The 26,253-nt window shown below is 41.8% G+C and overlaps 1 protein-coding gene across 1 annotated transcript in view; it reads right to left on the minus strand.

Annotated features, from left to right (window-relative positions):
* Positions 1-22,421: 22,421 nt before the first annotated feature.
* commd10 (COMM domain containing 10) overlaps positions 22,422-26,253 on the minus strand; it is a 66,546-nt gene continuing 62,714 nt past the window's right edge. The window contains exons 6-7 of the mRNA XM_004547094.3: positions 23,196-23,255; positions 22,422-22,985 (exon numbers count right to left, since the gene is read on the minus strand). Coding sequence (XP_004547151.1) covers positions 22,947-22,985; positions 23,196-23,255 — 99 coding nt within the window. The 3' untranslated portion in view covers positions 22,422-22,946. The remainder of the gene's footprint in view (positions 22,986-23,195; positions 23,256-26,253) is intronic.

The following is a 26,253-nucleotide window of genomic DNA, read 5'->3' on the forward strand; positions in this document are numbered from 1 at the left end:
AACTCCATCCCTCCATTTTACTCATTCAATGCAAGAAAATAGCATCACTGGTCTGATTGCTCTAAAGTGGCATCAATAAAAATAAAAACGCCACTTTGTGGATGTATCTGGGAAAATTCGCCAGAACGCTGAAGGTTGTTCTGGCTGGCTTGGATCATTGGATATTAAATTACAGATGCCCTTCATGGGAGACAATTTGGGTAGCAATTCTCTAGTTCTCGCTTCATATGTGCAGTAGCTAAATATTAGAAATGAAATAAATTATAAATACGCACAAAGGGTAACTAAAGAGTAGATGCGTGAGAGTCATTCCAATATTGATAAATCTCAAAATGAACAAGCTGCAGAAACACGTAAGTTTATTTCTCATTTCTTTCTTTTCGGTGTCCAAAGAAAAAGCGCCGAAAAACCAAGAAAGGAAGTCAGTATAGAGGCCTGCAGTGTATTAAACTGCTAACTACACATGTAGTATTTAAAACAGCAACTTGTGCAATTCATTCATACACATTTTTTTTTTTTTTTTTTACAAATGTTAAAGCTTTTTTTTAAGATGTGCACACATCACTGTAATTCTCTGCTTTGATGGGGGTTTTTAAAGACACATGGGCAACACAACAAAGCCTATTTCAGTCTGCAGAATAGTCAGGAAATTGTATTTATTTATTCGTGTTTTTTCAAAGAAATTGTAATACTTCCGAATCCAAAGAACAATAAAGTCTGCATATTGAGGCAAGATTTTGAGTCAGAGCCAGAAGTCATTCATTTAATAGACTTGACTTTAAATCCCAGCAGCAATCTTATAATACCAATAATAGCAAGTTTTGGCTGTCATCCTCTGTTTACCCTCTTTTTCACTTGATGTTTGGTTAGGTTGATTAGCTTTTGGCACCAAGAACTAGATCATGTTCTGAGTTAAAATAAAACTTCTACCACTCACTTTGTTAGGTGCAGCTTGCTGGTATGGTGTTGGCCCCACTTTTGTCTTCAAACTGCTTCATGGCAAAGATTCAACAAGGTGTTGGAAACATTCCTCTTAGATTTTGGTCCATATTGACATGATAGCATCAAAGTAGCCGCAGATTCTAAATTGATACTGAGGGGCTCAAAGTGTGCCAAGAAAATATCCCCCACACAATTACACCACCGGCAGCCTGAACCATTAATGCAAGGCTGGATGGATCCATGCTTTCATGCTGTTTCTTGCCAAATTTTGATCATTGCTGCAGAAATCAATACTCAACAGACCAGGCAATGTTTTTTACATTTTTTGTTGCCCAATTTTGGGAAGCCAGTGAGAGCTGTGGCCTCAGTTTCCAGTTCTTAGCTGACAGGAGTGGCACCGCATGAGGTCTTCTGCTGCCTAAGCCCATCTGCTTCAAGGTTCGACATGCTGTTTGTTGTAACGAGGGTTTATTTGATACTCTTACTGTTGCTTTCCTCTCAGCTTGGAGCCTGGCCATTCTCTTCTGACCTTTGGCACCAATAAAGCGTTTTTTCCCAGTGAACTGCCCCTTAGTGGATATTTTCTCTTTTTTAAACCATTCTCTGTAGACCCCAGAGATGGTTGTGTGGGAAAAATCCCAGTAGATCAGCAGTTTCCAAAATGCTCAGACCAGCCACCCTGACACCAACAAACATATCATGTTCAAAGTCACATAAATCACCTTTCTTCCCCATTCTGATGATCGGTTTGAACTTCAGCGGGCTATCTTGGCCATATCTACACGCCTACAATGTGTGTACAACTATCTTCCCACAACTTGTATATGGAACAAAATGTAACCCTTCCATTCCAGAAGAGCATAACCAGCAAAAATCATGTCTGGTTTATGAATGTGGGACACAGGATTCAAGATTTTATTGGTGAATAAAGTAATTTGCCAATTATGCTTTAACTGTGCTGGACATACGAAAACTACAGAGATGCAGACAGACAGACACAGAGAAAGACGGCGTGTCCATTTGACAGACTAGTTGAACAATATGGGATCAACAAGACAAGGTTTTTAGAATATCAACAAATTAAATCCATAGTAAAAAAGAAATTTAACCTCAGTCAAGTTGAATTACAAACACCACTAAGTGCGGCACATTTTCTTACTCTTAAATCCCCCAAATTATTATCTAAAATATACAGAACACTTTCTAAATTAGATGAATCAATATCCCTTCCTACTGCAAAGTGGGAAGCAGATTTATCAGTCAACCTAGACCAAAACTTCTGGTCTCAGATTTGCTTAAAAACTTTTAAATTAATTAAAAATCCCAGTCTGCAATTAATACAATACAAAATACTTCATAGAGTGCACTATACAGGTCATCGGATGTTCAAGCTGGGCTTTACATCTTCCAACAACTGCTCACACTGTCAAGGCAATACACCAGACAATTACATCCACGCTCTTTGGTTCTGTCCACCAGTGCAAAAGTTTTGGCGCGAGATATGTGAAGACTTATCAAAGTGTCTGAAATGTAACATTCCAACTTCCCCCTTAGTGTGTCTACTGGGCAGCTTAGATAATGTCACTTCAGAAAAGAATATAGCCCATATGATCTTCACTGCCCTATGCATAGCCAAGAAAACAGTCCTCATGAACTGGAAAAATAAAAATAATCTTAATTCTAACCAATATAGAAATTATCTATTAGATTACATTAGTCTTTACACAGCCTCTGCCACCACATTAGATCAATTGCTCTGGGCCCCTTTTATCAGCTCCATCACCTAGTGGGGGTGGGGGGTCATAGTTTGGTCCCGCCTTCACTGTTGTGATTGGTGAGGGGGTAGGGACAGGCTTAGGGCGTCGGGGGGTTCCCCGGAGGCATCTTCCTTGGGGGGCTCAACCCGGGGTAGCGGTCACGTCCGGTTGGGGGCTCTGTTGGCTCTCGGGTGACTGTTTCCTCGCGGCTGCGTCCAGCGGGGCTAGGGGAGGGTCTGTGCTGACAGGCGTGGGTTACTGACCTGGCAACCTGGCTGCCCCTGGGTGGGTCCGGGATGGGCGTGAGGTTCTGGGGGCGCTCCGTCTCTGGGCTGGGGCCCGGGCCGGGCCTCGGGGGCTTGGGTCCTGGTTGGTGTGTTGCCGGGGTTGTGGGCGGGTGGGTGCATGGGGGCCCGGCCCTGGAGCAGGGTGCCGCCGGTGCGTCGAGCCGCCTGGGGGGCTCTTCAACTGGTGGGGGGGATGGTCACATCTTGCAGGAGCTTTCTTCTCTTCAGGAACTCTCTGTAGGAGGGGGAGATACAGGAGAGGTGGAGGAAGATCTCAGCCTGGGCGTTTACCGTCTTATGTAGTCTGGAAGATGTGTGGATGGTGGGGTGGGTGAAGTTTTCTCTGTGGTGGGGTTGGGTGGACTGTCCAGGGCTCTGTGGAGCCGGAGGGCGCTACTGCACTGGGCCCCGGTCTGATGGGCCTGGGCCCCCCTTCCCTGGCGGGTTGCGAAGGGTGGGAGTGCCTACTGGGGTCAGCAGGGGAGCTGGCCCCAGGGAGGGGTTACCTGCCCCTCCCTTCCTTCCCTCCCCATCTCCAGCTGCCTCCCTCTTCCCGCTCCTCCACAACCACTCACACATGCAGGGCCTTGGAGTGGGGGTATGTCACCAGGGTGCAGAGGAGGCTACCCCCCCCCCCCCCCCCCCCCGTCCCCTTCTGGCTACCTCTGCCTCAATTTTATCCCACAACTTAGACATTCACATTATTCACACTCTCATTACACATACATATAGGATCTTGGGGGTGGGCACAATCACGGAGTCCAAATTACCATCAGGGTGTATACCTCACCCCTGACGTCGTTGCCCACCTCTCAATTTTAAATACACTTAGTCATTGAGGGCTAGCAGGAGGGACCATGCGCTTACCTGCTGCTCCTTGGCAGGTAGCTCCATGCCCTCCTGGGTTTTAATTGCACCTTAGAACACATATGCATCAACACTACAATGAGCGGGTGGAGGGAGGTTTGGAGTCTTCTCCCACCCCCATTCTCTGCGGCCTGCTGGAGCGGGAGGGCTAGTAGGAGGAGTTGGCCGTCCGACTGCGGTCTGGGGTGTGGGGCCTCCCTGCTGCTGCGGAGTCGGGGTGGTCTGCCTCTCCCCACCGCAGGGAAAAGGGTAACACCACCTGGGTCTGGGTGCAATTCCCCCCTCCAGGGGCAAGGGTACCTAGACCCGGTTTGTAGAGTACGCTTGGGGAGTGTAATTGTGTGTACAGCGTCTCTTTATGTCTGTCTCCACGTTGGTTGAGTGTGGAGTGAGTGCATATGAGAGCATGAGGGTGGGAATGGATGTTTGTGTCTGTGTGTGCCTGTATGTCTGTGTCTATATGTCAGGTTGGGTATCAGACGCCACCTCTCTGGGGACACCTCAGGCCCTCCAAGGTTTGGAGGCCTATCTCCACCCACCACCACTTCCCCTGCCGGTGGCGGACTCCCTCAGGTGTCGGTGTGTTGGTGGTTCTTTGTATCTGGGGGTGGGCGTCCGGGTACACACCGGCTCACTCCTTGGCGGCCGCTTGTCGGGGCCTGGGGCCTGGGGCTCGCTCGGGCCCCTTTGGAGGTGGGGTGCCCCCGGCCTCTCGGCCTGGGGCTCGGTCACTCAGGCACAGCTGGGGGCCGGCGGAGCTCACGGGCGTGTCACTGCAACTCCCCCTGACTTCTGCTCCGCGACTGCTGGGCGAGCCCTCATCTGGGACTCTCCTCAGCTCTTACTGGAACAGTGGCGCGGCTGCCCCTCTGTTGGTCTTCCATGGTCTCTTGTGTTCTGGGGGCCTCTGGATGTCTGGAGTTTTGATCTCCTCCATACCCGCTTCACACCCTGGAGGACGGGGCTGTGGCCCCCCCACACTCCCTAGCAGATCATTACATGGAGAAACCTTTGGAATGCAAGCATGCTGATCCACACAGGTATGCACACATGGGTATTCACAGACGCGGACTAAAGCTTTCTTGGCTGCTGCCTCAAAGCACACTGTGCGCTGTCTATCTTGCGTGCTGCACAATATCGTTTATTATTTAGTAAATATTGATATCTATGACTAGCTAGTTTATTGTGATGGTGCTTTGTTTTCTCTATTATTATGTTGCTCTTTGTTGTTTGCTGTCTCCTCTGTTTGTTTTTTTTGTTTGTTTGTTTTTTTTCTCCATACAGGTGACCCAGGAGTTCTTTTTTTTTCTCTCTCTCTTCCCCCCCCTTCTCACCGTCTCTTCTCCCCTTTGGTTTTCTTTCTTTCTCTCCCCCTCTTTCTCTCATTCATTCCCCCTGTCCTATTTATTAAAAAAAAAAAAAAAAAAAAAAAAAATGACAAAGGATGAACTGAAGCTCTGCCATCACGTAATGTCGCATACTGCTGTTTCTGATGTCATTTAAAAAAAAAAAAAAAAAAAAAGACGGCGTGTCAGACCAATAGAGGCAAGGTCAGCAGGTGCAGAAGACAGGAAGAAACACAGAGAGGAAAGGACATTGACAGACATATAAGACAGAGAAAGACGAAAGGCAGGAAGAGAGGAGGATGGTGAGCTCCCCTGGCTGTGAACCTGCCATGTGTAGAGGCATGCTGCACCAGCTGTGTTGAGACTGTTTACGTAACACACCGCTGCCGCAGAAACCCTGCAGATGCACACCCCGTACCACCTTGCCTAGGACATCACAGGGCAGGGCGGTGCCATGCTTCACTTCCCAGAGCAATGAAAACAACAACAAAAAACATCCACAGCAAAATCCAATGAAAACAAAAATAAAAGTCAGGATATACACTAGACTACAAACACATGAGAAAAGAGGATATAAAGTTTTACATTAAAACATGTGTTTTTAGATTTCAAGAAAGCACTGGCAATAAAGTCAGAGCCAACAGCAGTCAAGAGGGAAAGAAATCGTGCAATAAAAATGAAAGAACTCGACAGCCCGATACTGCCAACACTCGTCACCCTGTAACAAAACATGACCCTAAACAGCAGTGACAGCCATTGACTGTTGTCTGTCATTAGACCCAGAATCACAGCTGTAAACAATGACCCAAGATACAACCACCACATTATCTGCTGAAGCTACACACTGAGAACAAAGAGAATCAAGACAGTGAAAGAAAGAACAAGACAGAAAGAACAAACAACAGAAGTGATGTCACACATATTGACAGAGAGGGCAAGACAAGGCAAGACGTGAGTTTTGTGAGAAGGGAGCCTAACAAGTGTGAGAGGAGGAAGGGCAAGTGGGGTAAAAGTAGACCATGAAAAAATCGCCAGGGAGGCAGGGAGAGTCTAGTGCGTGTTGACAGTGCTGTCGTGTCTTGGCAGTGCCAGTTAGACTCTGGAGACGTCTTCAGCAGACATCGCCGCTTTTTGTCCAGAACCAAACCAATGTCCACAGGGAGGTGGTGGTAATTATGGTGGCCTCTTAGACTTATTTCGCCGTCAAGCAAAATATTAAAATTTTCACTTCATTTTCATTCCGTTTATTTATATAACAACAATTCAAGACAATAGTTGGCTTGACATGTTTTATTTATTTAGTAGGCTAGAGCCCTTACTTAGTCACTTAGTACTTAGTGACAGTGGGAAGGAAAAACTCTATTTTGACAGGAAGAACCAACAAGGACAAGGGTCAAGAAGGGCCAGCCATCTGTCATGACTGGTTGGAGGTGAGGGGAAAGTGAAGAAAGTATAGGCAGACAGGGCAAAAGAGACATTATAGAGTTAAATAATTACTAATAGTGGTTTAAACCTCTAAACACAATAGTGGTGTATAAACACATTAAGAACGAAAGGAGGTGAGTGAAGGAGAAATGCTCAGTCCAGTGGGAATGCCCCTCCCACCAGAAGTGTACCTGATCGCGAACCATCTCTTAGCTTTATCAAAAAGGAAAGTTTGAAGTCTGATCTTGTGAGTAGAGAGTGTGTGTCTTCCAAAACCAAACTGGAGGCAGGTTCCACAGCAGAAGGGCCTAATAGCTGAAGGCTCATGCTGTTCTTAGTTTTTCAGCATCACTTCGAGACAGGATGTTTCTAATTTTAGACTGCAGTAGGAGGCACAAGAAGGCAATCCTACATATTTGTTTAATGAATCCGTTGAAGGACATATCCTGGTCAGAACTACAGATTCCTTAGCTAAGTAATGTTGTGCATTGCAGCGAGGAGTGCTCAGACCTCCGCATAGGAGAAACCAAATAGCCACCCCATAAATGCATGGCACAACATAGACGAGCCTCCTCGACAGAACAAGACTCTGCCGTACATCTGCATCTAAAGGACAAAGGTCACAGATTGTTTAAAAGAGGCACAAAAGAGGCCATGCAAATCCACTGTGGACAACCATTTTTGAACAGTGGCTGTGGTTTATGACACCAACTGTCTACCATACACAGCGCAGTTTTGAACTGAAGAAGCTTCTTGGATGAGAGGTGTCTTTGAGAAACTTCAAGAAGTCCAGTCCAGTCGCATTCTTTCTAAGCTCTTTAGACTACCATCAACTGGATGACTGAAAACCTACACAGACATATACACAGTGAAACTGTTTGGATGATTCAATTTAACCTAGCCTGCTAGCATTTGTGGTAATTGAGCATAGTGTTGGATTAGATAGGCCACCGAACTAATCCTTCAAATTTGGTACATGAGCAGGGGACAGTACGTTTTAGTTCATGCCCTTCTGTTCATTATTTTAACAAATCTAATCTGGCATCTCTTATTTAAGTTCCCTTAGCCTGACTGCAGTTGGTGCTGATTCTGCAAGCAGCTTTGCAAGCCACCTCCAATTCCAGCTCTTCCTCTTCACATTGTGTCTGATTTAATCAATGTCATGTCTGTTCTGCTGTGGTAGCTGATCTCCTCCCTTCACATACCAGTAAGGGAGGGCTGGGAGTTCCCAGAATGGAGTATTTACTAAACAAATTACTGTAGATGAGAATAAATACCTACTTTTGACTAAAGTGGTCCAGACTGACAAAAAAACAAACAAACAAGATTTTAGCAATATCTGCATTAACACAACAATAGCTAATGGCATTATTTTGTGGAGCTTGAGGTTTTGTTAGAAGAAAAAAAGACAGAGACAAGAGCATCTAAGTCTAAGTTAGTTAATCAGTCCTGGATTCATTGTGCACAGTTTTTATTTGTGGACATAAATGAAACAGTGTTTATTGTCATGAAATTAAAATGATGGGTGTTATAAGTAATTGGTCATTTTAGCCCAATTTGGTAAGTGGTTGTACATATTCTGATTCTGATTTTGATATCATAAAGACATAAAATGTGATGTAGAAAAGACTCTTCAAGGTCTACAATATACTTGTATGCCAAGTTCGGCTGCCCATTTGATGTGCAGGACTAAAGAGAAGCAACTGTGTTCTAGAGTCTGATATCTTTATCCTAAAATCCTTCCCTGATTCTGTTACATTTTTCTTACTCATTACCGTTGTTAGGGGCAAAAAAGCTAAAAAACCTTGGCTTTTCTTTCATCTTCTCTACACAGATCATCACCTGTAATAGATAAAACCCTTTAGTAGGACTGCGTTTTTAATCACTCTGCGAGCACTTGCTCAGAGCAGCCTTCTGTTTCTTGTTTTGCCCTAACGCTTATTTCTGTTTTGTTTTGTCAATCAGCTCCTTTTTCTGATCCGTGAACCCGACTTCCTGCTTTTCCCACCATTGTGATTTACATTCCCTTCCTTATTGTGTGTCTCCAGTGTTTTTCCCTTGTCGTATTTGTTTCCCTGATATTGATTCCCCACCTGTATACTAATCCCTACTTGCCCACTAAAGACTTGCCCTGCCTTGTCCTGTTTTGCAGTCGTCTGGTTGTTAGACAACTACCAGAGTTAAGTAGCTAAAATAAGCTTTCATGAGTGAAACATGAAAAGCTGCTTCTCTGCACATGTTGATAGGATACAAAAGGTTATTTGAATAAAAATCTGATTAAAAATAGTAATATCATAAAACCTAGGTAAATACAGCACCCGAGTGCATTGACAGAAGCTGAAACTGAATATGAATGTCCTATAAAGTCAAAGGGACATGCAGTATCAAGGTTTCTGTTTCACTGAGAGATGCAGAGCACCATATGTGAGACAAACCTGCTTCAATGGCATATATAATTCATCAAAACACACAGAAAACTGCATAAAAATATTCTTATGCCACAGTAGCAAACTTCTTTCATTTATCCCAGGTGAACTTTGCCTGCGCCAAGGTCGTCTCCATAATATCATATCGCAAGATCAAAACCGCAACTTGTTTATTGGAAAATCTGCCCATCTGGCTAAGCATCATGGCTGGCAGCAAGATGAAAAGATGACTCACTGAAATAATGTTGGGGAATGAGGGAAAAGCAAACGATGTGAATCATGGGTATAGCCTGGCAGCACCCGATTGGCTCTATAATGGAAACCAGACTATACTCAGCCAGACGAGGCTGGGTGCCCAGCATTGCCACCTAGGGCAGTGGACCAGCAGAGAGGCACTAGCTGAATGAACATGCCTATTCAATTTGCCAACTGTGCAGCCAGCTAGGCAGAGCATGGAGGCAGAAACAGAGAGAGACAGAGAAAGATGAGAGTTTGAGAAAGACATCATGGTCATAGCTAGAAGGGTTTGGAAGAGCAAAGACTTTGGAAAAAAAAGTGAGGATGGAAAGGAGGACAGGAAGTTAGTTTTAAAAGAAATAATGATGTATCTGCTTTGAACAATGTGGACAGCAGGACAGAAGCAGAGCTATGACCTTTCAATGGAGCGGCCTTTGTGGTGTTTTCTGTGCTATGCTTTTTAGTGATGAAACTTTGACAAGTTTAAGTACTATGCAGGAAGCTCAGCAGGCTTTAGTGTCGTAGCAACACTGCATGTGTAAAGATTTCAGACCCTTTCTGCAAGTTTTCTGCATTTTGGTTTTACACTAATCTTACACTAATCATGGAGTGGGGGGTGGGGTATCTATGCACCGTCATTTTTTTTTTCTTTCCAAGATGCTGTATTGGGGTCAGGCTTGAATTCTGGCTGTGGCACACTTGGACATTCACTAAGTTTTCCTGAAGCCCATCCTGAGCTTTCTTGGCTGTATGTTTCTGGTTGTTCTTTAGTTGGAAAAATGAAAACCTTTTCTCTAGTTTCAGCTCCTGGACAATCTGGCTTAACATTTTTTTTCTGCATCCATCTTTCCCCTCTGTCCTAACCACTCTCCCAGTCCTTGTCACCAAAAAAACATCCCCAGAGCATGATGCCCCCTCCCCTGGGTTTGACTGCTGTATTGCTTCCTTTCAGATATGACAAAAGAGATGCATGTAACAATATCTGGTGCTATGAAACTCTAGTAGATAGGAGGCAAGTGGAAGCAGGGCGTACCAAAAGAAGAAAACTGCAGTTCAAAAAGAGAGTTATTCCCCATACTGTCAAAATACCTATAAGGAAAAAAACCATTGCCAGCCTAGCACCAAAAATGATTGATATCTAATTTTGCTCGGCTATTCTTACGGGACACAGTTTGGAATCACATTCTTGCTTCAACTGTATTTAGGTAAATAGCTGAGAGCATTTACACTTTTAACGACAGATAGGTGCCAATAGCAATCTGGGTTAGCAGAAAAAAGCCTTTTCTTTCTCTCAAAAGAACATGGTAGCATTGGTAGTATTCCAGTGTCTAATGTAAGGCCACCTATCTGAGTACTAAAGTTTCAGTTATTGCTGCGAAAGGTGGTTCTTGGAGTTACTGAATGATTAAGGTAAAGTTTTTCACAGGACTACATAGAAAGTCCTGAAATTAGCTTTAATAGCTAGCTGTCTGCTAGATGTTCCCTTAGCTAACTCAAGTCACTGAGCTGGATTTCATGAACCAGTTGGTGACCTCTTGGTATATGCACCCACTTTTTACAGACAGCTACACTGAAAACTGTGTTCATTGCAGATTTTTTTTTTAAAAAATCTGTCATATTATTATTACATGGTAATTAAAGTACCACTGTTTAAAAAAATCCCCACTTTCTGTTAAATTCATGGAAGCTCTGAGTTTTGAGTTTGTCTCAAATCCACTTAATTTTTGAGGTCCTTCCTTGCTCGTTTTAGTCTCCTGAATTCTTGAAACTTGTACTAATTAAAGCACGACCTCCTGATTGCTGCTTCTCAAACTGTGATCTTCCTCAGAAACAATCCCATGAAACAGTTGTCAGAGAAGTCCCTGCTTACATTTGCATTACCACAAGCGTAAATGCAGCTTTGGCAAGAAAATAAAGGTGACTCATTGCCAACTGTGATAGATGTCATGCCAACTTCCAGCATCTACGAGATAGTTTTCACATTTTACTATCATGAATGAAACAAATGACTCCCTGCAAGGTAGAAAACAAATCAGTGAACTTGTGTTCGAAGATGCCTGGCAGCAAGATAAAGTACATGATTTGTAGTTAATGGGCTAAAACAGACCTTTCATGCATCCCACTGTGGAAAAACAACAACACAGTTAGCATATTGAACTGTTTCAGCATGTTGCAAAGGTTAAAGGAGCATCAGTTTATTATCTTTAATTTTATTGACAGTTATTTATCATGCTTTGCCATGTCTAACTTAAAAAAAAAAGAAATTAAAAATTTATATATTGGAGCAGTTCAATGTCCACATTTTTGCAGACATAAGTTAAGAAAGTTGAGTTTGAAAAGGGAAAGCTGGAGAAGGAGTTTTAACATCCCCTGTCTAGAGGAGGAATACTTGGTTCTGAAGCTAGAGAGGAGCTTATATGTGTAGAGCAGACAGAGTTTGGAAAGTCACGAGAGAATGTTGTAAAAATCAAGACGATGGGATACGAGAAGACAGAACCTGTGAGAAGCTGAGTGCCCCAGTTCATTTTTAAAAAACAAGTTGAAACTCCATTCAAGTCAGCAACTTTCATATAAACATGCAAGGAAGATACCGCTGCTATAACTTTTCCTGTCTGTGCCCTGCAGCAAGATGTTAATTCTACAAGGATAATAACAGAGTGGAAAAAAGAAGAAATACATAATACATACATAATTGGAAAGAAGAGAGTTTTAGAATAGAAGGGAAAATCATAATTTGCAAAACATTTGTTTGTGTGAGGACTGACCACAGGTGGATTATTGGGGCTTAAGGTTGAACGGCCAATTTGGAAAGAAAACAAACGTAGAGCACCACTGAATATCTGATGTGGCGATTCTGCTCGAAACAGCCAGAGGAATGATATATGACCATTTATCACCGTGAGACCATGAGAAAAGTAGTGCATTCTCCTAAAACATTCCCAAATCCCCAAATTAAACCAGCTACAAGTCCAGAACTATAAATCATGTAACAGGACAGAACCCCTGAAGGGTCACAAAGGTAAAACATTGATACCTTAGCTTGCAAAAACGTTTGCATTTCTTCTAGCCCTTACAAGAAAGCTCAGCTGTATGATACAGTAGGCTATTATGTACAGTAGATTGCCTCTTGTTGTACAGTACAGCTGGAGTAACTGCACTCTCAGCTCTAGCAGCACCGGCACAAGTTTGCACCATTGCATTTAGAAACAAAACCAAAGAAAGTCACTGACCAGCTCTCAGACTATAGGTTAGATTATGACTGCAGCCTTGGAAAATATGACCAGTTAGACAAAAAAGCAAATCAAGTACCTGCCATGATTCAGCAGTTTGTAACAGCAATAGCAAATTTACTCTTCTTTTTGACTTTATCTGCCTGTCACATTATTGTGGAGGAATTTTGGCTCGCTCTACTTTATAACGTTGCTTCAGTTCATTAATGTTTGAGAACATTTTCTTATGGAGCCATTGCAACACCTTGATTCTTTTCTCTTGTTGCAGATGCATATCCCAGTTCAGCCCAAACTTTAGCTGTCAGCCTCACGTTTGACTACAGTCATGGTGCCCAGGTCCTATTGCTACAAATCATTCCTAAATCATGATCCCGCCTCACTGTGTTTCATGGTGAGTATGAGCCAAACGTGTCACTGTGACCAAACATCTCCACTTTGGTCATGTTTTAAACATGCTACCTGAGCCCTGAAGAGTCTGAGATGTAGTTTTTGCAGTTTTTGTGATCAGTGCATGGGTGAATTTGCAATAGGAACTACACTCCTGGGGCACGCACACACGAAACGAATGACAGACTTGCTACTGGCCCAAACTTCTGCTTTTATGCAGGTGGTCGCTCTTACTGATAATCAATCAATTTGATTATCAGCTCCTGGCTGCTACTTACCGTCTTAATTCCTATGGAAGCAGCAAAGGTACACTTTCTTTTTCACATTACTGTAGCTGTCATAGTGATCTATCACTGGGGCTTATCACAGCAAAAGAGATAAAAAGGAAAATAAAAAGCTATTTATGCATCATTTCTAGCACTATACTCAGAGGTTAAAGTGGATTGGAACAAGGGCTGCTGTCCTTCTACAGAAGAGGAGCCGGCATAAAGAGAGTAGTAATGTTTTGTGGCAGTTTATTTCAAATGCAATCTTCTAACAGCTCAACAAATATCAGCAAACACACAAACTGCGTCTGTTCAGCGTGACACACAATGTGCCTGCTAGCTAAAGGTACGGCTGCTTTATTTCCCAGGGAGAAAAAAGACAGTGTGATAACTTCACTCAGAGATGGAAAAAGATGTGAGAAAGAAAGATTATTCTTTTTTTAAAGGCAAGCGCTGCCCAGTGACATTTGATAAACTGGAAATTTAAAGCTTACACGTAATGTCCTCATTCATTCTATTTTTTGAAAATAAATCTGATATTGGATGTGCACATGATGGGAAACATCCTGCGAAACAAATTGAGGTAACACAATAACTTTGGTTTATTCAAAGGTGCATAAAAATAGTTTGCAGTTTAGTGCAGGCTACAGTGTTTAGTTTGCAGTGCTGTGGGGAATTCATAATAATAGACTATGTTGGACTGGCGCAGAGAGGCTGTGGTGTTCAGCGTCAGTGTTACATCAAGCGTAGTAAACATCAGTTTGAATTTAAGCTGATGTTGGTGGTTAGATTCACGCACTTTGCACCTTTGCACTGTCTAGATGTTGGAAATCAGCCACGATAGAGCTCGTGTAACCTGTAATCTGTCCATATTTTGATGAATTGAGCATGTAAATCCACAATGAGCAATAACCCTCAGAGCAGCAGCACCAACACATGTCAGCTGATCACAGCCTGTACACAAAGAATATCTACTTTCACTCAAAAATATGAATTAATGTGACATTTTTCTATTTTATTTGTTTCCTCCCATATTGCACTACAAGACCCATCTGCCACATTAAACCCTGACTGTATTCAGTTTTCTGTTCAGGTGTGGAGGTAAAGTGACTTTACTTTTTCACTTTTATTTAGAAACTATATTTTGTGCTTACTTGTGTCATCTGTGTCTAATGTTTAAGTGCATTTGATCATCTGAAACATTTAAGTGTGACAAACACTTAAATGGAAATCAGTTTGTCACACCTCTGAATGCAAAACATAGTTTTTTTGGCCTTGTTGTAAATTTCTCAGCTGTAACTGTTACTGACTCTGAAGTGGAAATCAAGCAAAACAGTGCTTGACAGCAACCTTCTGAAAAAGGTTGCATAGCTGACACAGACTGGTCCCAGTACAGCAATTTCCAAGTTAAAAGGTGGTAAAAGTTGCACAACCTAAATGCGTGAAGACACTTTTGCGCGGCGTATAACTGTATACCTTAAGCCGTGGAAGCAGTGTGTAAGTTTAAAAAAAAGTGTGTGTGACAGGCAGTAAAGGGGAGAGGACGTGGCATAAAAACAACTGTTAACAAGTGAAGAGTGAAAAAACAAATAAAAGCAACTGAAAGTGCAAAGTTTAAAAGGAAATAATGAGTTTAATGAAGAACTATCAGACCTGCTTTTCAAACTATCGCATGGATGTATCATTGAAGTCCAACCTCAGAGGTGAGTGTAAAGTTCAGGTGTTTAACTGTTTTCATATTTGTCTCAGAGTTGAATGTGTCCACTGGTTTCCAACTCTGCTGTAGATTAAAAAAAATATCTGCACTTCTTGATCCACGCAATTTGAGCTGGGATCATGATACAGCTTTTCTAATGGCTCGAGCTGACAACGTGCCCTTAAATCGCATCAACCCCAGAATGCCTCAGATATGTCACAAAAAGGCTACGGGGGCAGGGTGACATGTCTCAAGGTTGCGGATTACACGAAGAAAGCAGCCCGATCTACATTATTACTAATTTATTTCACATTAGATATCCCTCAGCCCATTTCAGAGCTTGTTGGAAGCCAGAAGGAGTTGAGCTGTGAATCCAAAAGTAACTCAAAGTTTTAATAATTCAGTTCTCACAGATCCTGTGACAGGAAAGAACCTCTTCACTCGAATGCTCGTCATCTCTTAAATAAACAAAACAGTCAAAATAAACGTACCTTATTAAAGAGCTGTCCTTATTTGATAAGCTGTTGTTTTTGCTTCATGTTCTTTACTGGCTCTGAGTTATTGTATTTGCACAGTGGTTGCAGCTTTAGACATTCATGATGTCTTAATAGACAAAGTGATAGATAATGTGCACTGGAAATAAGTAGCTGCAAGGGTTTTAGGAATCACTCAGACTCTAAAGATGCATCAGGAGAAATGCTGTTCCCTGTCATTCGTAGGTGGAATTGCCTATATACTACAGTTGTGTACATTGCCTGTAAATGCTCTCAGTGTGTTATAGCCTTAGGAGAAATTATATTACTTGTCAGTTTTTGCAGGTGTTTCACATTTTGCAGCATCATGCCTTAACACGCCTCAAGAAACACATCAATTCAGAAACGTGTTCGGATATTTTCGTGCCTCAGCGGTAACAAAATCACTTGCACAGTGCATCTGTTCAGTAAACCTGACGGCAGCCAATCAAATTGCTTGAGAAAGACATCACTTGTTCATGGTTGGAGGAGAATAGAACTTCTTTATCTTGCGCTAATAAAACCTGAAACTTCTTTAACCCTGTCATATTACTGTTTATGACCTTTTAACTAACCAAATATGCCCCAAATAAAGAGTTTTATTGAGTTATATTTGGTTGTAGTGTCATGCATACAGTGCACTTCATTCTGATGTGTTCAGTATTTTACCATAAATGTGGAACATCAGCTGTTAAACAGTCATAATTGTGATGATTTTGTGCTTTTGGGTGTCTGAGAATAAGTTGAGAAAATACTTTAAAACTAAAACCACAGTCTGAATATTTGCAGTAAAATGAGAACTCATTTTAAAAGGTGAATAAATACATCAATCAATCATTAATTCATCAATCTTACACTGGCTTTCCTGAGCCGGCTGAGAGATGCAGCCACAGTAAAGACAAAGTACACTCTCTCAGTACTATAATAAAAACAAATAACTAGTCTTTATCAGGTCTTAAAATACTGGCTCACACTTCTTTACAACTTTGCTTCAGTTCATTTTGGTTTGTGGGCATTTATTTAAGCACAGCTCCCACCACAGCATTTCAATCAGGCTGAGGTTTGGACTTTGACTCAAAAACTGGAATACTTTGATTCTATTGTAGATTTGCTTGTTTGCTCTCTTTTTTCATTGCACTGTCCTGTCACGTGAACAGAGGCTTGTAGACTCCCTCTTAAGTTTTTTGCAGTTTCTCTGAGCATTTCACTGTCTGACCTTGAGGTTAATTTGCTGGGACATCCATTCCTGAGAAGGTTGGCAACTGTCTTGAACGTTTTCCACTTACGAACAATCTTTCTCGCTGTAGAATGATAGATTTCAAATTGTTTGGAAATGGACTTATAACCTTTCCCAGATTGATGGGCAGCAACAATTCCTCCTTGGCATTGTGTTAACACATACCTAAATGCTTCAGACCAGCAAACTGCCCAAATGTCTGCTTTGATAAAGGTGGCCACACTTGGTGATGATCATTTAATAATGAGCACCTGGCTGCTACTTACCCTCTTAATTCCCTTGCTTAGTTTTCCACACACTGCTTCTGCATTTTTGGCTTAGTTTTGTTAAATAAATAATGACACGGTGTAATATGCCATGTGGTGCTGTTCATCAGAGGTTATATTTAACTAATTTTAAAACCTGACAAGGACCAGATTATTTTTATTATGTTTTGATAAGTGGGTGTACTTTCCTTTTACCTTGAATATATAATCACTCAGTTTCTAGGCTTGCCCCGGGGCCTCCTGCCAGCTGCATATGCAGGAAACCCTTCAAGGGGAGCTGGATGCCACCATAGCTGTCTCCTATCAGCGTGAAGGAACATTAGCTCTATTCTGACCTCTCTGCTGACGTCTGTGCTCCTCACCTTAGCTTCAAGTCTGAACCCAGCCACAATCTCACTCTCTCCTATTAAGTTGAGGATTGGAAGTTGGGTTGGAAATACTTCAGCGTCCCACTCAGCGGTCTCTTCACCACAACGGTCTGCTTTACACACGCTCCATCAATCCACACATCCATATCTCACACGCTACCTTCCCATTATAGAAGACGATCAGGATCTGGAGCTACTTAAACTCCTTCTCTCGAGGCAACAGCTCTTTCCAAATCAACAGGGACAAATCAGCCATTTTCATCAGAGAACTGTGGCCTCAGATTCAGAGTTACAGGCACTAATTCCAGTCACTTCATACTCAGCTGAAAAGTGCTCCAGTCCATCTTAAAGGTCACATTTTGATAAAACCAACCAAAAAACAAGAACCTGAGTTTGCACTCTCTAAAATAAATATATATTCCTTGAGATTCTGTCTATGGTAATCACAAGAATGATGGCAGACAGGGGGCAACCCTCTCAGAGTCCAACACCCACTGAAAATATATTTGACTACCTGCCAAGGACACAGAATGGCAAAAACAGTTCTGGAAATGTGGGAGGTATAGAGGTAGGTCAAGCTGGTCCTTTTATAACTCCACTTTCTACTGGAAAGAACATTTTAAACGTTTTAACAACCAAGCACACATAAGAGACAATGACATGCAAAAACAAACTGCTCTTGACACGACACAGATTTATTATGACTACCTCTCTCCCCGCCATTGTTCACTTTCTATTAGCTGCTCATGGCGTGCGTGTCCATTGTGAAGGGTTGCTCGTCATAAAAGACTGGTGCTATCTGTGCAACTTAATACTACTGTTGTGACTCTCAGCCGTTGTTCATCTCTTACAAAAGACACTCATGATCTTGTCTCCTTTGTTGTTGGAAAGTAGCAGTTGTCAAGCAGGCCCGAGACAAGCGTAGCTGTAGAGACGGGGATTAGACATGTGAACTTACTGTACACACACACACAAGCTCATTGTCCATTGTTTAGACATAACGCCTTTATAAAATATAATAATTATACAGACAAATGCAAACATCTATGCTGAACCAAAAAAGTTACATCTATTTTACTTCATGTACAAATTGAGCTAGACAACATGTTTTTGGCATAATTGGACAAATAATCCATAAGAACCTTTCCTATGAATTAATTTTTTCTGTTAACTGGACTCTTGTACTTCCTCTTGGTCCTCTTTTTAGATTTGAGAAGATCTTGCCTGTGATAGAAGACTCTGACCAATCACAAGGCTAGATCAAGTGAACAGTGAAAAAGTCTGCATATGAAAAAAGATGCAGTTAAGCAAATAAATTGTATCTGGTTACTAGAGCTTCAAATACAAGGTGAACCAAAAAGTTTGCACTGATTTCCTTTTAGAGCTTATAAAGTGTGTGCATATGCTAATCTGATGGGAAGGGCTACAAAAACAGAGGGAAGAGACACATGATGACAGCCTATTCTGAATTTCTGCCTGTAGATTTCCTAGTTAAAAGTCAGTTAAAAAAGTAAAAGCTACCAAAGGTAATTGGATGAGTTATTGAATGCAGAGCACCTAATCTTGAATGCAGTGCATGTATAAGCTAGTTTCTAATGTAACAGTTATTCTGTACCTACAAGTCTTTGTTATTTCTGGCTCTGCATTTCTTTATTTCTACTTTTTGGTTTGCAAGACCTTACTCCATTTACATCTTTAGATATTAGCTTTTGGTCACAGCAGCTTTAAATCAGTACCCTTCAATGAAATTGCCTCAGTTTGCCCAGATCAAGTACATTCATGTGGCACTTTCACATTCCAATGTCAAAAATTTCAACTTTTCACATGTAAATGTGCAGTGAGGACTGCTCGCCAACTGCTGAGTCTGAAATTGAGAAAGCATCCAATTTTATACAGACGTGTTCTACTGACTAGGAAGCACCATGAGTAGAGTTTTCTCATTTGTAACAATTTGCCTCAAACTAAACTGGCGACATCCAATGACGAACCCTGCACAACCTGCAAGCCACCATTTCAATGAGCTTGGAATGAATTTCACAGGGAGATTTTTTTTTGCAATGACCAGGCACTTTAACGAGTATGGGTAGGTTGTGTTACTGCTTCTTTTTGTATTTGCTCAGTCTGGGTTTTTCTTGGTGTAACAGCTTGCGTAAACATTGTTGCAACTTACTTTTAAAAAGCTTCCCTATCTGCAACACATAAACCTGTTTTTTTTTACTTTACGTAGAAGGCATGACTGAGTAAAAACGAAGAGGAAAATTGAGTCAGTGTTGTGGGTAGTGGCGCACTACTGAGTTCAATTGTTTGTTGGCTTTTCTGTATCCTAGAAGGGAACTATCAGTGTCTGTCATCTGTGGCTCAGCACTGTCAGCCCTACAGGACCACAACCACATATGGAGGTAAGCCCATTTGAGACTTATTAAAGCTAGACAAGTACAGCATCCCCCGACTAGCTGCTTCGTAAAAAAAGTGTGTTCCTCTCTGCGTGGTGTCCAGCCTGACTTAGTTTGCCTCATAACACACACCAGAGCAAGTAAACTGCTTTGACAAGTACACGCAGAGACCCAACTCACCAGACATTAATACACAGGCATAGACACATACTCCTCCTATTCCTCTCATTGGGACTGTGTGTGGTGTATCTTGCTGGATCTCAGTGTGAGTCTCAGTGTGTGAGTGTCTTTTTTCCTCATCTTTTTTTTTTTTTTTTCTTTCCAGGCATCCATCTCTGCATCTCGGCCTTGCCATCTGTTCTCCATGCTGTGGAACATGGCGCTCCCTCTGGCTGCAGGCGTTTTCACATGGTGGCAAAAATTGTCAATTGTGGAGTTTTTAAAAAAAGGGAAAAAAAGCTGAGGACAGAAATTGTTTAGGATGTGGTCTAAAATGCCGCAATTCAGACGTGTGTAAGGAGTCTAGTTTTGATCTTGTTTGAAAGGTGTGGATTATTTATATATACGTCTTTGCATATTACTTTGGAAGAAATAGCAGTTTTATCTTTCCTTTTTTTTGCACTATATTTAAATAGTTTAACAGTTGCTACACTAATTGGCAATTACTGGACCTACTGCAAGCAGGGTTCCCATAGTAAAGTTTTTCCATTTTAAAAGCTGGAAGTGGCAGTAATTTTGTTTGGTTGAGTGCGTATTTTTGTTTTTATCATCTGTCTACCTGCTGATTATCCTATTAACAGAGCTTGCCACCTGCTAAAGTTGGACATAATCAGCAGTAGAACCACATGAAAAGTTGCCTTCTGACTGAAGGAGAACTTTTTGAAATGCAAATATAGTTTGAGATTTTTTTTTTTAAACATTTCCAAAGCAAAGACAGGCATGAGAAGTTTCTCCTAACGTCATATTTACGACTCAATTTCTCCACCACTAATCTGGCTTTAGAGCAGCAGCTTGGGGTTAAGAAAAGCAGCTTTCTCCCCAACATCTTTCTGCCAGGAGGAACCAGAGGGGTTCCTCAGCCAGGTGGCATTTATTATCACTCTAGTGTGTTTTGCACACGACTCATGAGATGTCTCAAATGACATATCCAAGAAGCATCCTGATCCGAACCCCAAGCCATCTTAACTGGATCCTTTGAGCTCCTCACCCTCTGGCAAAGGAAAATTCCAGGCATCCAGCAAAGAAAGCTGATGTTTTTCATTTTTGAGTGTTTCTACTGATCTAAAGCCACAGCTTACTAACACCAACACAGCAATACACCACGAATCGCCGGCTGATGTTATCCTGACTCATTAACAAGACTTCTGATGTATTTGCAATAACAACCTGCTCCAAAAACAATCCCAAATAATTTGTCTTCAGAGAGCCACAGACAGAGAAACTAAGTCACAGATGGCTGGAAAGCAGCCTTACTAAATAAATGTTGGAGATCAATGTCTGAGGGCAACACATCAATATCACCAGCAAGAAGCATGAATGCTTTCTTGAAGTTAAAACGCCATCTCTTAGTAAACAAAAGAAGAATCATGACAAGGTACAATCTGTTTCTTGTATGCTCATAAATTGAACTTGTAATTAAGGCCTCAGTCACACAAGGCAAGGGGCTGGTTGTCCTGGCAACCTCTGGTTGCTAGGGAAAAATGTATATTCCCCAACTGGTTGGTGAGTGGTCGCTGTCAGCCCCCGAATTAAATTGGTCACAAAGAGGCCACAGCACCCAAAGCTTCCTTGTCATGGCTTTGGTCATTAACAGACTGGTGCAGCTGCCCATAGCTTGTATAGAAGATGTCACGATGTTTGCAAATACTTGCCAACTACTAGCTGGGCAGAAGGCAATGCTAAACAGTGTGTTGCAGTTTTCACAGTTTTGTGACTGCTCGGTTAGTAGTAAGTGTTTGTGGGCGAGTTGGTGCCTTCCATGGAAGTTTGGGCGACTATGGCAATCTGCTGGTGATTAAAGTTATTACAAGGAGGTCTCCTTTGCCACCAAATCCACCTTGTGACTGCCTGGAATCATTTTCCAATTATTTGAAGAATATACAGGCCACCCTCCCAGCCAGTGATTGGGGTCTCTGAATAGTCTCCAGGCCTGCATCACTGGGGCTTTTACAATCAATCTCACCCTAACTTCAATCTCTAGCAACCACTTGCCAGTCTGTCAGGGAGTACACATTTTTCCCTACCGGTGGTTGCTAGATGTTGACCTACTGTTCCCTCTCTGGTGCCTAACGGACTTAAAATTTCAAAAGCCATGTGACAAACACTACATAGGTAAACAAGTTTGAACATATACACAAATAGGAACTAACACCATATACACGCCACTGACTCTACACTTTACAAATGAAATTCTTCATTTTGCCAGACAAAAACCAGAGAATGCAGAGAAGAGCTATTGGATAGATCTAATAAAGTAAATGGGTTCACTAAAGCTCCAGGGGAAAACAACACCTGGGAATTAGGGAACTTCTCAAGCTTTAGTTCAGTGTGGACGCGAGGAAATTATGCACATACAAGCATACACAAAAGGGCAGACACACAAACAAGGACACAGTCATACACCCATGTTCTCACAGACACACAATTGTGCACACAGTCTCATACACACAATCACGCTGGAGGTCTGCTGTGCCTCCCAGAACTCCCATCTGTTGAACCAGCAGTCCAGGTTGGTCTTAATGAGAAATAATGAGCCTTCACTAAATAACAACAGCTTGGATGGATTTCACCTCCACTTCAGATTTTATTAGAATGCCATGGAGAGTAGTTCATTCTTCAAGCTACACAATGTATTTGTTGTAGTTCAAAAGACATTTTGACATTTAATTTCCTTTTTTTTTTTTTTTTTTTTCTGAGAGTACAAAGGAAACTTGAAGCTAAATGACTGTTGGCACATTTTCATCATCTACATCTTGTTATAAGGAATGTATAAGGAAAGCAAGCATTAATTTACTAGAGGGTGGAGAAAACATTATTAAACAAACTTGTTCAAGTACAACTCATACTGATGAATTTGGGGTAATTTCCCGCTATAAAATCCAGGCTCTGAGTAATGAGTGCAAAAAGGAGTTCAAAAGGGAACTCATTTCTTCAAACTTGACATATTTCTCAAATAAATCAGAGCACAAAATTTAATTGCTAGGCCTCTAACAGCTGCATGGCTGTCAGCAAAAACACCATTAACATATAGTTCGTGTGCTTGAGTGTGTCTGTGTGTGTGTGGCTGTACAAAGTCCAAAAGGCATCATGTCAGGGAATCCAGCTGTCCTTGGACGATTTCGAGCTGAAAGAAAGAGGGGAAATGATGAGTTTTTGGAGCGAATGTGTGCACAAAAGAATGACACAAAGAAGAAGAGGAAGTCTGAAAGAGATATTTAAAAAGATCGAAGTATGAAGGAGTGCAAAATGCAACATGGATACTTGGCACAAAAACACGAAGATGATGTGGCATGAAAGTGGCACGGACACACACACGAAACATAATGAAACAAACCTTGTTGTACAAATCAAGCAGTTGCTGGTGGTTAAACTCCACGAAGACATTTTCCTGAACCTGGAGAGACAGAGAGAGAAACGAGGTTAGAGACAAGCAGAGAGGCATGACATTTATGGGAGGAAACAATCGAAAAAGTAAGAAAACTTCAGAAATATACAAAAGCAGCAGCGATGAGGAGAAGCAGCGGCGATGAAAGCACATAGGTAAGAGGCATGACGCAGATTTCTCGAGCTGGCTTCTTGCGCTTTCTATAAAAGCCTTCATCAATTATTACTGGTCTCTGACCAGTATGCACCATCTTTTAAGTCTTATCCATCAGTTGTTTAAAAATACACAGAAGAAAAAAAGCTGTCCACCATCTTGCACAGGGAAAACCCATCACTGTCTCCATTCTGTTGGCTTACTTTAAAACCGTGTCATAAAGTTTATTACTTTATGTGCTAATTCTTAGGTTAACACTGGAGCCTTTTTTCTCTGCAGACTCTGTAGAAAACTATACAGAACCAAGGGCAACCATCACTGAACTACCATCATCATCATCGTCATCATTATCCCATCAGAAACTCAGACTCAACGATAATCCACCTATGTGAGCGGGCGTAATGGGGAGACACTTTATCAACACCCATCACAGAGAAAATGAGAACAGCAGTTTTGTAGCCAACTAAAGTGCATTTATTGATGTTACCCTAAATGTACCAAACTCTGATCCAAGAAGGATAGCAGACAGGAGGGAAAAGACAGAATGAACGAGATAGACATGAAGGGGAAAAAAAGGAATTAAATAAGTTCATGCTGAAAGGCAGTAAAACTAAATGTGGGTTTTCTGATTGTACACTCCCATCTAAAGCTCCACTCCCAGCAGTTCGGTGCTTGGAGACTAAACGGAGCTTGGGGGCTTGAAGCTAACTGGCTGGCTGGTTGGGTGGGTGGGTGGAGGGAGGCCATGTGTCATGGTAAATTAATGACAGAGATATTAATTAGAAGCTACATTAAAAGTCCATAAACGAGAGAACAGAGGGCTGTTATCTCTTGTCAAAGCTCCCACTCGACAGCAGCTTCACAACACAAGGAAAATGTAGGACAGCCTTGAATTTAGCTACAGCTGAGGGAGCGCTGCAAGGACAGCCCAGCAGGTACTGAAACAACTAAATAAAGTGTTGTTACTGAGCGAGATAAAATGAAAAGAAGATGCACATCAAAGAAGATCTACGAGGTGATAAATCATTTCTCAGAGGAAAGACAGTTGCCGTTAGGAAATGATTTGATTTGAAGGAAAAAATTGTGCATGCAGTGAAATTAGTTGAATGATGAACACGTTTTGCTTCCAGTAGCATTAATCAGCCTCAATTCACGCAACTCCCTCCCATTGATCTCCACTGTGGCAAACACTATTATAATGAGCAGACTCCTGTGCTGCATAATAACTTATCTCGGTTAACAGTCTTTAAGTGTGCTCGGGTCACAGCAGCACCAGGAGACTTGGTGGAAAAGCAGAAATAAACACTTGTCAGCTGGCTGAGCTGCCTATTGTTTTCTGACAGAGGTAAGACAAGGGACAGCCAAAATGACGGTTGTATGTGTGTGACTGTGATCAAAACTAACCTATGAGAAAAAGCGTACAACAAACCGCAGTAACGCTCGGTGTCTTCATGTGAGACTGACACTGTGTTCTGATAAGATTTTCAAAAGACTGCTGTGTGTGTGTGTGTGTGTGTGTGTGTGTGTGTGTGTGTGTGTGTTTTATCTTGGAAAACGCATTCCTAAATGTGTATGTGTATGTGAGTGTGTGTTTGGCCCATCAAATTGTTCCTCAGGGTTGAGATTTTGCCAGGCAGTAACCCAACAAGGCTCTGACAGATCTGGGCTAACACTAATGGGGATAGGATGCATCATCCTTGTCATCACAGCCCTGTACAGCCCTAAAGTAGGCGCACGCACGCACACAGATATACATAAACGTTTCATCTGTCGTAGTGCTAAAAAACAGAAAACAGGATAAACCCATTAACATAATCACAGAATCACTTGCATCTGGTGTTCCATATGCACTACATGTTAAACCGTATATAGGCTAGACACTGAGGGAAACCCAAAGCACGAGGGAGAATGAACAAGCAAAGGCGTAAATTAGCAAATAAATGACCTATAAAGTCATAAAATAAATCAACAAAACTCCTTGAAATATATCCTTGAAATGTAGGACAAACTTTTCTTCTCTCAGTGCTAAAAGCTCTCAACAATGTCACTTGTACAATTCTCAAGATGAGTCAACAAAGTCACAGAGGATAAAGACTCTTTGGGGATTACAGCATAACTCACCATGAGGACACCCTGTTAATTCTTTAGTCTCTGGATACTTGAAGCAAAATTACAACATGCACATGATTTCCACAGCTCTGGCCTTCAGTGCTATCAGTAATAACAATGTTATGTCAGTTTCTCCAATCTGGATGTGTTGTTCGATAGCAGAGAAACAAAGACAGTGAGATATTAAATGGATGCACATTATAGGAAATGTTATTTAGAGGGGAAAAAAAGGTACCATTAACGAGGAAACTGACTGTAATGTCAATGTAACATCATTATGTAATAAATGGTTACTGATATTCTGGCTGTGTTCACTTGAACTTTTACTTTTAAATCGTGGTAGACAACCTGTCTAATTGGCAGCTTTAAAAACTGGACCCCAAACATCCACCAGATTCACCAAATTTTTTATTGCACAAAAATTGGGTTAAAATTCTGTTGTGATTATTATTATTTTCGTTATTCCATTTTTTATATATGCCTTTCATCCCCAGGACTGCCTTAATTCTTACAGGTACTGGAAACATTCCTCAGAGATTTTAGTCCATATGGACATGATAGCATCACACAGTTGCTGCAGATTTGTCAGCTTCACATCTATGATGCAAATCTCTCATTCCATCACATCTCACAGGCGCTCTTCTGACATCTGATGACTATGGGGGCTATTTGAATACAGCAAACTCACTGTCATGTACACGAAACCAGTTTAAAATGATTTTGAAGCTTTGTGACATGACACGTT

This window comes from Maylandia zebra, linkage group LG12 (assembly GCF_041146795.1).
Source record: "Maylandia zebra isolate NMK-2024a linkage group LG12, Mzebra_GT3a, whole genome shotgun sequence".
Classification (NCBI taxonomy): Eukaryota; Metazoa; Chordata; class Actinopteri; order Cichliformes; family Cichlidae; genus Maylandia; species Maylandia zebra.